At 50.8% G+C, this 13,026-nt stretch overlaps 2 protein-coding genes across 2 annotated transcripts in view; both read left to right on the top strand.

Moving 5' to 3' along the window:
- The first annotated feature begins 604 nt into the window (after positions 1–604).
- Positions 605–13,026, top strand: part of LOC140460012 (uncharacterized) — a 56,547-nt gene continuing 44,125 nt past the window's right edge. The window contains exons 1-4 of the mRNA XM_072554417.1: positions 605–666; positions 1,778–3,329; positions 8,768–8,960; positions 10,543–12,152. Of these exons, the coding sequence (XP_072410518.1) occupies positions 2,187–3,329; positions 8,768–8,960; positions 10,543–12,152 (2,946 nt within the window). The 5' untranslated portion in view covers positions 605–666; positions 1,778–2,186. The remainder of the gene's footprint in view (positions 667–1,777; positions 3,330–8,767; positions 8,961–10,542; positions 12,153–13,026) is intronic.
- LOC140460739 (uncharacterized) overlaps positions 7,616–13,026 on the top strand; it is a 200,566-nt gene continuing 195,155 nt past the window's right edge. The window contains exon 1 of the mRNA XM_072555376.1: positions 7,616–7,698. The gene's annotated coding sequence lies outside the window, so the exon portion shown is untranslated. The remainder of the gene's footprint in view (positions 7,699–13,026) is intronic.

The following is a 13,026-nucleotide window of genomic DNA, read 5'->3' as shown; positions in this document are numbered from 1 at the left end:
AATTACCCATAGTGCCCAGGGATGTGCAGGTTAGGGTGGAATGGCCGTGCTAAATTCCCCATCGTGCCCAGGGATGTGCAGGTTAGGGTGGAATGGCCGTGCTAAATTCCCCATCGTGCCCAGGGATGTGCAGGTTCGGGTGGATTGGCCGTGCTAAATTACCCATAGTGCCCAGGGATGTGCAGGTTAGTTTGAATGGGCCATGCTAAATTAGGCATAATGTACAGGTAAGATGCATGACTCAGGGTTAAATGTAGAGCAATGGGGATAGGGATGTGGGTGTGGGAGGGTCGGTGAGGCCGAGTGACCTGCTTCCACACTGTGGGGATTCTCTGAAGGGAGGGGGGTTTTGGAAAGTGTGTTCTCCTGCCCTACGCCCCAAGGAGCAGCGCATGCGCAGTGCAGCGTCCCGCAGTCGGTCTTGCCCCGCCCCCTCAACCTCCACTTTTCCTCGCCCCGCCTCCTGTACCGTCACGTTTCCTCGCCCCGCCCCTAGTTCCTTTGTGACGTCACAACGCGGAAGTGGCCCTGTCAGTTTCAAAGTGAATCTCCCTCCTTCTGGCCGACTCTTCATTCTGGGAGGGAGACAGAGATGGGAGGAGGGGAAATTGGTCACTTGGAGCAACTGGAGTGAATCCAGGGAGGGAGCAGACTCCACAAACTCAGGTATGTGTCTTAGTTACCCGGGTGAGGAGGGACTGAAGGATAGAGATTGGGAAGGGGGGAGGGCTGGATATCTTTTCTGTTTTGATGTTTAAAATGCACCCGATTCCCACCAGTAACTGCAACAGGTACAAGTACAGCACATGCAATATTCCTCATTGCAGCTTCAAGCCGGTTTTGCATCCTCTGTTCTTCCTCCACCCTGGCTCCAGCACATTCAGCTTCCTTTCCTCATTCCCATCCCCCCGCCCTGATGTTCCAAGCTGACCCGCAAAAGATCGGTTTATCCCTCCATTCTTTTTGTGGGTTTTGAAAACTTTCCCAATGCTCCTCTTATAAAAGTTGTGAAGTTATGTTGTAGCTGCACCAGACATTGGTTAGGCCACTTTTGGAATGTTGTGTGCAGTTCTGGTATCTCTGCTAGAGGAAGGATGTTGTGAAACTTGAAAGGATTCAGAGAATAAGGTCATTGAATATATCCAAGGCTGGTTTCATCTGATTTTTGAACAACAAAGAAGTGGATGTTTGTGGGGGAAGGCAAGAACACATCTGTCGTCTGCAAGGTGTTGGAAAGGATTCTGAGGGATAGGATTTATGACCATCTTGTGATTGTGAAGGCTGGACTTTCAGAGCATGTTTTGCCCTGACTGGAAGCAGAAGAGTTTGACTGAAGTGCTTCGGTGTTAATGCCTTGATGTCTCATTTTGCTCCCACCTTCCCGGGGTCATTAACCATTTTGTGTATGGTCCTTCCTCAAGAAGCTGCATTGCAGGTTCACCCTGAATTGACACTTTTTTTTTATGCTTCCCAAAATCAGACCTGCTCACTCTCAGCAGGATCCCAGTGTCGTGAAAGATATTCACATTCAGGTGGTATTATCCAAAATTCAGGGAGATGTCAGTCTTGATGTTTTTGCTTTTTCTGCCCCTGTAAGATCCTGAATCAGCACCTTCAGGGGAATTAGTTATATCGGAGTGAGAACAGAGAGTGGGATGGTGCTTTCAATTTTGTGGAGTAACAAAAGACCAGAATATTCCACAGAAAGTAGAATTGCTTGTTCTGAATTTTTACCCTGCCCTGGCAGTGATGACTTTTGTAATCTCTTTTTAAACAGTGTACTTGAAGATTTAAAGATAGAAGCTTCAAAATCAACGCATGAAGTCCTTACACCCGAAACATTGACTCTCCTGCTCCTCGGATGCTGCCTGACCTGCGCTTTTTCAGTGCCACACATTTTGACACTGACTCTCCAGCGTCTGCAGTCCTCACTTTGACGTCAATGTCTGACAGTCGCTCAATCCATCGGGACAGGAAACAATTTTCAACTGAGTCTGTGAGAAGCAGCAAAGCGTTTTGGTTCCTGTTTGAGTACGTTTTCAGCATCAGTGGGACTGGATGAGAGACCCTACTGTTGCAGTGCACTGAGTGTGGGGTGTGTAGAAGCATCTACAGCCTGGAAAGAGGAATTGACGGCAGGGAGGGGCTGGAAACGTGTGTGTGTGCGCGCAGCTGAAGCTTCGGCCATGGAGAAACCTGAGGAATCCTGCCCCGTGGAGAAACGGTGGAAGTGTGCTGATGGCGGAAAAAGCTTCCATTTCCCGTCTGCCCCGGAGATTCATCAGCGCATCCACACAGGGGAGGGGCCGTTCTCCTGCCCCGAGTGTGGGAAGGCCTTCAGCAAATGCTCCGACCTTCTGAGGCACCAGCGCTCCCACACGAGAGAGAGGCCCTTCAACTGCCCCAAGTGCGGGAAGAGATTTACCCGGGCCTCCCACCTGCTGAGACACCAGCTGGCCCACACAGGGGAGAGGCCGTTCTCCTGCCCTGAATGTGGGAAGAGATTTGCCCAGGCCTACAACCTGTTGACCCACCGGAGGGTCCACACCGGGGAGAGGCCCTTCAGCTGCCCCGAGTGCGGGAAGGCCTTCAGCAGTTCCCCCACCCTGCTGAGACACCAACGTGTTCACACGGGGGAGAGGCCCTTCAGCTGCACCGAGTGCGGGAAGGCCTTCAGCGATTTCTCTTCCCTGCTGACCCACCAGCGGGTCCACACGGGGGAGAGGCCCTTCAGCTGCACCGACTGCGGGAAGGCCTTCAACAATTCCTCTTCTCTGCTGACCCACCAGCGAATCCACACGGGGGAGAGGCCCTTCAGCTGCCCAGAGTGTGGGAAGGCCTTCAACAATTCCTCTTCTCTGCTGACCCACCGGCGCGTCCATACGGGGGAGAGGCCCTTCAGCTGCACCGACTGCGGGAAGGCCTTCAGCAATTCCTCCAACCTGCTGACCCACCAGCGGATCCACACGGGGGAGAGGCCCTTCAGCTGCCCTGAGTGCGGGAAGGCCTTCAACAATTCCTCCACCCTGCTGAGACACCAACGTGTCCATACGGGGGACAGGCCCTTCAGCTGCCCCGAGTGCGGGAAGGCCTTCAACAATTCCTCCACCCTGCTGAGACACCAACGTGTCCACACGGGGGAGAGGCCGTTCCCCTGCGCTGACTGCGGGAAGGCCTTCAGCAATTCCTCCCACCTGCTGACCCATCGGCGGGTCCACACGGGGGAGAGGCCCTTCAGATGCCCCGAGTGCGGAAAGGACTTCACGCGCTCCTCCCACCTTCAGAGGCACCAGCGAGTTCACGTACCACCGCAGGGGGGATTGAAGGAATGATGGCTGAGTGCCATTATCGACTGGACTATTAACCCAGTTCCAGGGATCCCGGGTTTGAATCCCGCTGCGGCAGATGGTGCGATACAGGGTATGGGTTGAAATTGTCGAGTGAGGCAATAATTCCTCCAGGTTAAGGCTGTACCAAGGATCCAGTTACAAAGGGACATCTTGATGGTGACCAATAGTAAAGAAAGTGATGGGGGATGGGGTGGGGGTGGGGGAGAATGGGGGTGGGTGGGTGTGTGCGCTTTGACTTTGAGCTGTTTAAAAAGCAACTGCTTTTTCTCTGCCATTTTGCTGAGGGGGTTTGAAGCTGTAACAAAGTTGGGTCGCAATAAAGGTTACCTGAACTTGCTGCTGTGCTCAGACTCTTATTGAAAGCTTTGAGCTCCAAGAGTTTTTGTTTTAAAGCTGTCATTTCTTTCAGCCTCCTGCACTAAATTTCCAATGTCGCCTATCAGTTGGAGTCGTGAATGAGCAGCCAGTATCGTGAGAACTTGTCAATTTTTCAGGAATGCAGAGTGTGCCATTTCATCGGCGTTGTAAAGTTTCCTGGAAGCATCAGGACGTGTGGGCAGTGTTCGCGAGAAATTATGTGGAGAGGCCGATGTTGGACTGGGCTGGATAAAGTTAAAAATCACACAACACCAGGTTATAGTCCGACAGGTTTATTTGGAAGGATGAGCTTTTGGAGCGCTGCTCCTTCATCATGTAACTGTGGAGCAGGATCATAAGACCCAAATTTTATAGCAAAAGATCAGTGTCATGTAACTGAAATGACATATTGAACACACCAAGATTGCTGTTCAGTCTTTCACCTTTTCGACTGAGTTTCAGGTTTCAGTTTATTAACCTGTAAATCCCAGAATTACTATTAATTCACGTTCTCGAGATGACTTAAGGTTTTTTTTTAAAAAAGTGACATCTCAGCCCAGACAATGCATTAAAGGTGTGAGGTTCGAGTCTGTCATACCCCAATCTTGGATCAGACTGGTTCTATTTCCAAAGTAGGAATTTATAAAATATTACATGGATTGACTGCCTGCAGACTGTGCACTTTTTGAGCAAAGTAGAATGTGTCTGCAAACATATTTCTGCCAATACAAGTTTGCCCAAAAAGTGATGAGTTTGTGCATGAGAGTGCACGTAAGTGTCTGCGCATGTTTGGTAAAGTGAGTGCGTGATGGAGTATATGCTGAGAGAGTGTTGGGGGCGTGTATGTGTGGGTGTCTGGAGAGAAAGCGTGTGTATGAGTGAGCTATCAAAAGCGAGGGCTTGCGTTTGGCTAAAACAAGGAAGGGAAGCCCATGAACAATTTAAGGGTCCAACCCTTTGTCGTGCTGTAAAAGAGAGACAGGGTGGGGTTCAGGTACACAGTTCTTTGAAAGTTGCATCGCTGCTCGACAGGGTGGTCAAGAAGACATTAAGCATACTTGCCTTCATTGTTCACCCCACTGAGTCTCGGAGTTGGGACATCATGTTGAGGTTGTACAGGATGTTGGTGAGGCCACTTGGAGAGTACGGAGTACGATTCTGGTGACCCTGTAAGAGAAGTCTTCCTACGAGAGAGGGTTCGGTAAAGATTTACCAGGAGGTTGCCAAGACTAGATGGTTTGAGTTATAAGAAGAGATTTGGACTTTATTTATTGGAGCACAGGAGGTTGAGGAGTGACGTTATTGAGATTGATAAAATCATGAGGAATGGAGGGAAGGTGAATAGCGAAGGGCTCTTCCTTAGTGTAGGGGAAGTCAAGGCTCAGGGGCATATATCTTTAAAGTGAGAGGAGAGAGATTTAAAAGGAACCTGAGGGACAACGTTTTGATAGAGGGTGAATTACCCATAGTGCCCAGGGATGTGCAGGTTGTGGTGGATTGGCCATGTTGAATTACCCATAGTGCCCAGAGATGTATAGGTTAGGGTGGATTGGCTATGCTAGATTACCCATAGTGCTGTGAGAAACGAACCCCACTTAATCAATAATTTTCAATCCGAGTCCGCCCTGCCCCCCCCGCCCCCGCCCCTGCCCCCCCCCCCCCCCGCCGCTTTCATTCATATCGCTTTCATTCTTGTTAACTCCACTGTTGGCTGAAACAATTATACCCTGGTGTTAGTTCATTTACTTTGCAGAAGCAATTATGGTTGCAGAAGTAACACTGCTTTACCTATATCCCACAGGGGTGACCCTACAACCTTGTATAAATAATGTGGGGCATGGCGAGGGTAAACAGACAAGATCTTTGATCTGGGATTGCTCATAGGTTTAGGGTGAGATTTAAAAGAAACCGAAGGAGGAACTCCTATGTACAGAGGGTGGTGTGTGTTAAGAATGAGCTGCCAGAGGAAGTGGTAGCTACAATTATAACCTTTAAAAGGTATCTGGATGGGTATATGTTGGGAAACATTTAGAGGGACATGAGCCAAGTGCTGGCAAATGGGACGAGATTGATTTAGGATATCTGGTCAGCATGGACTGAAGGGACTGTTTCTGTGCTGTACATCTGTGATTCTGGCTTGCCACTAATGTTTGTCACGTCTGTATGTTCAGGTTCTCCCTGGTGTTGGTGTTAACGCCTTGGTGTCTTATTTTGCTCCCCACATCCTGGGGACATTAACCATTTCCTATCTGGTTGTTCTGATCTGGACTGCTGTCCGGATCTTTGGATTTCTGGGATTGGTCAATAAACACACCTGGAAGTGACTTTGTCAATCATACAAGCAATAGTTTATTCTTTGATACAGCCGGGTCGGTAGACTCTGATCAGCCCAGAAGGATTAGATTAGATTAGATTCCCACACCGATCCTCTGAAGAGTAGCCCACCCAGACCCATCTCCCTCTAACTAATTCACCTAACATTACGGGCAGTTTAGCATGGCCAATTCACCAAACCTGCACATCTTTGGATTGTGGGAGGAAACCCACGCAGACATGGGGAGAATGTGCAAACTCCACACAGCCAGCCCCGCGAGGCTGGAATCGAACCTGGGACCCTGGTGTTGTGAGGCAGCAGTGCTAACCACTGAGCCACCGATGAGCACTCATTGAGTGCCAAAAGAATCCACCGACTTTTACAGAGTTTGGATAGAACTTATATACATTGTTCAGAGTCAGACATTGAGCATGATCACATAGTAACAACCAATCAGATCCCGCAAGGTCCTCATGCATTTTTGACTTAGCCTAGGGCAGCACGGTGGCTCAGTGGTTAACACTGCTGCCTCACAGCACCAGGGTCCCAGGTTCGATTCCAGCCTTGGGTGACCGTCTGTGTAGAGTTTGCACATTCTCGCCGTGTCAGAGACCTGGGCCCGAGTGCACACGCCTGGTAGGATGTTTTCCCCCCTCAACAGTACCCTCTGACTTATACAGCAGGAAGAAAATAAAAATAAGTCGTCCCTCCTCTCCCAGGAACCTCTGCTCTCCAACTTCAAATGTAAAACCTCAAATCAGTGACTCCCCACTCCTGGGTTGCTGCTACCGCTGAAAAATCGAAAATGTCACCTTTTTTTGTGGTTAGCACTGCCGCCTCACAGCACCAGAGCCCCGGGTTCAATTCCCCTCCTATGTCTGCGCGGATATCCTCCCACAGTCCCAAGATGTGTGGGTTAGCGTGAATTGGCCACGCTAAATTGCACCATTGTATTAGGTGACGGGGAATGGGGCTGGGTGTTTTGCTCTTCGGCGGGTCGGTGTGGACTTGTTGGGCCGAAGGGCCTGTTTCCACACTGGAGGCAATCTGATCTAAAGTTCTGGAATTTATATATTGATGAACTGAAACCTGCAACCCCTTCTAAAAGATGAAGGATTCAGCAGCGGTCCAGGTTTGTGCTAAACATTGCATCGGTTGCAAGACACTGTGATGTTTTGCTATTAATTCTGTGTCTTATGATCCTGCACCACAACGACCCGCAGCGCTGCAGAAGCTAGTGCTTCCAAATACTCCTGGGTGGGCGGAGTTTACCAGGAGGGGCGGGGTTTAGCGGGAGGGCAGTACTCATGGGCGGGGCGTGTCTCGTGAGGTTCGCGCGCTTGTAGGCGGCGCGTACAGCCTGGACGCGCGCGGCTTTGTGGGCGGTTGCGCGTGAGGGAGGGGGGCGTGGTTTTGACTCGAGCGGGGATCGCGGCGAAGGGGTGGGGTTTGGTGCAGGATGGGGAAAGAGGTTTGGTTCCCAGAGGCGGGGCTTATGACCTGCTTCAGGAAGGGGCGGGGTCTACGTGTTGCGTTCGGAAGGGGCGGTGTTGACGTGTCGCGATGGCGGAGGAGGGGGCGGGACCAGGATCTGGATCAGTGGGCGTGGCCATCCCGAAGCCGGAAGTGTGCCCGCGGCCTGTTTCCTCCGCTGGAGCCTCGGCTGCAGCAAGTAAGGTAAAGCTTTATCAATATTTCCTTTTACAGAGTTTGTATTTAATAACCAGTAATGGATACTCAATATCATCATAAAGTCCCAAAATGCAATTCATTTCAATCCATTGCAGATAAGCACTAAGAGTTAATTTTCTACAGGATTCAACAGTCTCAGCACTAAAATGGTCTCACAAGGGAACGGCTGTGAATGTTATCACTTGGTGTCCTGTTCACACAGATTCACCGATGCTGAGGCAAACGTTCTTCATTGCCTTACAGCATCCTGTTCTCACTTGGTGAGTCCAGGTATCCCTATCTTTAAGTTCTCTCCTCATTCTGAGCCTTCCTGCCTGTTTATTTTCTAGTGCAGTAAATGTATTCAATAATTCAGCATTACATTTTAGTCTGAATGTTTAAAGACAAGTTTTAAGGCTATAGACTTTATCACCCAGATGCCCACACTCTCATTCCTCCCTTTGATTGCACCGCGATCACTGAAAGAGAAGGCTAGTCCAAACGAATGCCCTTCAAGGTGGTCCAGCCGTCAACATCCTGTAGAGCAGCACCACCATCTTCACAGCTCATCTGGTCTTATTTATCATCACCATCGACACGTGTGGGTGAGCCATCAGATTGTGAAAGGAGCATCTTCTGGGGCAAATCTATATCGCTAAGGGACCTCATAAGCCTAGCAATTAAATAGCTAACAATACCAATACCGACAAACAGACATAGCTAAACCGATAAGCCAATTGTACCATCGGCCCAATCTGCAGTTTCCCCAACTGGTCCCTTCAGTCATTCTGTCACGGAATACCTGGATCACTTCTTGTATCTTAGTAATATTGCCAGTGAGATTGGGAATGCCCATAGTGCGTTTATCTTGGACAATAGTGCAGACCTCACCCTCCCGGGCGAGTATATAGCCTAAGGCACACCAATTCTGCATAGAGTAAAGACACAGGTCTGATAATCCCAGTTTACTCTGTTCCAGAGCCTCTTTACTCTTATTTCCTTAAATGGTCAGGCCACAAAAGAGGGAATTGAGGTTCTGTTGACTTGTCACCCCTGCCGATCCTTCCAACCTCAGGGTACTCTGGATTCCCCAGCCTATCGGGTGTCCTGTATTGTCACCCAGTCCCTTGGGATCCTTTCAGTTGGAGCAAGGTTGGCTGAGGTTCCATCGACTTGTCCACTGGCCTGGACAAGGTACTGTTGTGGGAACAAGGGCTCCGATAGTGACCTTATGAGGGACATCTTTGCCATCCAGGACAAGGAAATTGGTAGCTTTACCTTAGCTGAAGAAATAATAGTCTGGTTTGGTGTATATTAGGGAGAGTTTGTCAAAATAGGTTACTGAAATGTTACAGCAGGGGGTCTGGTCAGGTCTACAGGAGTATAGGGTCAACGTTTTGCAAGAGGAGTCGCTTTAGCACTGTACAAAATGGGCCAAGTGACTCGAGCACTCGCACTGTATGGGAGACAATGGTCCTCAGAATGCTGTTCCCGTTGGGCTCTCCCTTCGCTCTATTGTACATGGTCTTGGTGACAGCATCAGGTTCTGAAAAGAGAAAAGGCCTATAAATGCACAAGGGAAGGGTTCCGTTCCAAGTCCATGTGCCACATAAGGCCTGCTGTACCCCAGGCAGTGTTACACCAGCTGTTTGTATACACAGACCGGAGGTATTGGAAAGTGATATTTCTCTTCACAGGATCGGCAGTAGGAAGTCTGACAAATAGAATGAAATCGGGGACTGATTGGTGCAGCCATTCAATTGACAACGGTGCAGTTGGACGCAAGCTGAGCGCCCAGCGACTGTGACCGTCGTAGGGGTGGGAAGTAAAACCTGGAAGGTTTCTCCGTTCTCCGTTAATATTACATGCAAAGTGTGGTCCATTGTCTGAGCGAATGCACGCAGGTATACTGAAGCGGGGAATTATTTCCTTAAACAAAATCTTCATCACAGTCTCAGCAGTAGTGTTAGGAGGAGGGTAGGCTTTAATCCACTTCAAAAAGACATCAACAATAAGCAAAACATATTTATAGCAACTCAACTCATTTCTCCAACTCAATGAAGTCCAGTTGAAGTGTCTCCAAGGGACCCTCCAGCAAGGGAGTTCTCGTAGAGAGCATGTTCTGCCCTGACTGGGAGCAGAAGGGTTTGACTGAAGTGTGTCTGTGTTAATGCCTTGATGTCTCATTTTGCTCCCACCTTCCCGGTGTCATTAACCATTTTGTGTCTGGTCCTTCCTCAAGAAGCTGCATTGTAGCTGAATTGACACTTTTTTATTGCTTCCCAAAATCAGACCTGCTCACTCTCAGCAGGATCCCAGTGTTGTGAAAGATATTAACTTTCAGGTGGAGGTATCCAAAATTCAGAGAGATGTCAGTCTTGATGTTTTTGCTTTTTCTGCCCCTGTAAGATCCTGAATCAGCACCTTCAGGGGAATTAGTTACAGCGCAGTGAGAACAGAGGGGAAGGGAGAGTGGGATGGTACTTTCAGTTTTGTGGAACAACAAAAGATTATTCCACAGAAAGTAGAATTGCTTGTTCTGAATTTCTACCCTACACTGATAGTAATGACTTTTGTAATCTGTTTTTGCAGAGTATATGAAAATCTGAAGACTGAAGTTTCAAAATCAACGGATGAAGGGCTTATTCCCGAAACATTGACTCTCCTGTTCCTCGGATGCTGCCTGACCTGCTGTGCTTTTCCAGCGCCACATTTTTTGACTGACTCTCTAGTGTCTGCAGTCCTCACTTTGACGTCAATGTCTGACAGTCTCTGAATCCATCGGGACCACAACGATTTTTGACTGTGATTTCTGTGAAAGGGATCTACACTTTTTGGTTCCTGTTTGAGGACGTTTTCAGCATCAGTGGGACTGGACGAGAGATCCCACTGTTGCAGCGCACTGTGTGTGGAGCCTGAAACAGTTATACGGCCTGGGAAGGGGACTTCACGGCAGGGAGGGGCTCTACACGTGTTTGTGTGCAGCTGAAGCTGTGGCCATGGAGAAACCTGAGGAATCCCGCCCTGTGGAGGAACTGTGGAAGTGTGGTGACTGTGGGAAAGGCTTTCTTGTCCCGCCTACCCTGGAGACTCATCGACGCAGTTACACGGGGGAGAGGCCATTCCTCTGCACCGACTGCGGGAAGGCCATCAGACATTCCTCCCACCTGTTGGCCCACCAGCAGGACCAAACGGGGGAAAGGCCCTTCAGCTGCCCAGAGTGCGGGAAGGGCTTTACCCAGGCCTCCACCCTGCAGAGTCACCGGCGTATCCACACGGGGGAGAGGCCCTTCAGATGCCCAGAGTGTGGGAAGGCCTTTACCCAGGTCTCCACCCTACTGAGGCACCAGCGTGTCCACACAGGGGAGAGACCCTTCAGCTGCCCCGAGTGTGGGAAGGCCTTCAGTAATTCCTCCACCCTGCTGACCCACCAGCGGGTCCACACGGGGGAGAGGCCCTTCAGCTGCCCAGAGTGCGGGAAGGCCTTTACCCAGGTCTCCACCCTACTGAGGCACCAGCGTGTCCACACGGGGGAGAGGCCCTTCAGCTGTCCTGAGTGCGGGAAGGCCTTCAGCGATTCCTCCACCCTGCGGAGTCACCAGCGGGTCCACAATGGGGAGAGGCCGTTCACCTGCTCTCAGTGCGGAAAGGGCTTCACCTGCTCCTCCAACCTGCGGAGCCACCAGCGTATCCACACGGGGGAGAGGCCCTTCAGCTGCCCTGAATGCAGGAAGGCCTTCAGTAATTCCTCCGCCCTGTTGAGGCACCAACATGTCCACACGGGGGAGAGGGCATTCACCTGCTCTCTGTGCGGGAAGGGCTTCACCTGCTCCTCCACCCTGCAGAGTCACCAGCGTATCCACACAGGGGAGAGACCCTTCAGCTGCTCTCAGTGCGGGAAGGCCTTTACCCACGTCTCCTCCCTGATGACCCACCAGCGTATCCACACGGGGGAGAGGCCGTTCACCTGCTCTCAGTGTGGGAAGGGCTTCACCTGCTCCTTCAACCTGCAGACCCACCAGCGGGTCCACACGGGGGAGAGGCCCTTTAGCTGCCCAGAGTGCGGGAAGGCCTTTACCCAGGTTTCCACCCTGCTGAGGCACCAACGTGTCCACACGGGGGAGAGGCTCTTCAGCTGCCCCGAGTGCGGGAAGGCCTTCAGCAATTCCTCCACCCTGCTGACCCACCAGCGGGTCCACACGGGGGAGAGGCCATTCACCTGCTCTCAGTGCAGGAAGGGCTTCAGGTATACCTCCCACCTGCTGACCCACCGGCGGGTCCACACGGGGGAGAGGCCCTTCAGCTGCCCCGAGTGTGGGAAGGCCTTCAGCACATCTTCCACCCTGCTGAGGCACCAGCGGATCCACACGGGGGAGAGGCCGTTCACCTGCTCTCAGTGCGGGAAGGGCTTCACCTACTCCTGCAACCTGTGGAAGCACCAGCGAGTTCACGTGCCATCGCAGGGAGATTGAAGGAGTGACGGCCGAGTGCCATTATCGATTGGACTATCAACCCGGTTCCGGGGTCTGCCGGGTTAAAATTCTGCCACGATAGATGACAGAATCGGTATTCAGTTAGAAATGTGGAGTTCGGAATCTAACAATGAGACCGTTTCAGGGAGGGGGTGGTGCGGGGGAGAAAGCCCCCATCTGATTCACTCTCTCCCTTGTTAGGGAAGGGAACCACCATTGGGGGAAAGGATTCACTCAGTCGTTCCAGCTGCATCCTTTACCCGGTCTGGCCTACACCTGACTCCAGACCCACAGCAGTCTGGTTGACTCTACACTGCCCCTTCCTGGCAAATGAGCGGGGAGAAACATACTTGGAGACAGGGTATGGGTTAAAATTGCTGAGTGAGGCAATACTTCCTCCGGGTTACGGCTGTACCAAGGATCCAATTACAAAAGGGACAACTTGGTGCTGGCCAATAGTAAAGTCAGTGGGGGGGGGGGGTGGGGGGGACAGGGGAGGTGTGGTGTGTGCACTTTCACCTTGAGCTGTTCAAAAAGCAACTACTTTTTCTCTGCCTTTTTGCTGGGGGGATCTGAAGCTGTAACAAAGTTGGGTTGCAATAAAGGTTACCTGAACTTACTGCCGGGCTCAGACTCTCATTGAAAGCTTTGAGCTCCAAGAGGTTTTTGTTTTAAAGCTGCTCATTTCTTTCAGCCTCCTGCACTAAGTTTAGAACATGGAACATAGAACAGTACAGTGCAGAACAGGCCCTCCAGCCCTCGATGTTGCGCTGACCTGTGAACTATTCTCAGCTTGTCCCCCTACACTATCCCAAAATCAACCATGTGCTTATCTAAGGATTGTTTAAATCTCCCTAATGTG

The sequence above is a fragment of the Chiloscyllium punctatum genome, chromosome 36 (assembly GCF_047496795.1).
Source record: "Chiloscyllium punctatum isolate Juve2018m chromosome 36, sChiPun1.3, whole genome shotgun sequence".
Taxonomy (NCBI): domain Eukaryota; kingdom Metazoa; phylum Chordata; class Chondrichthyes; order Orectolobiformes; family Hemiscylliidae; genus Chiloscyllium; species Chiloscyllium punctatum.
The sequence above is the reverse complement of the archived record's forward strand: the minus strand, read 5'-3'. Positions and strand labels throughout refer to the sequence as shown.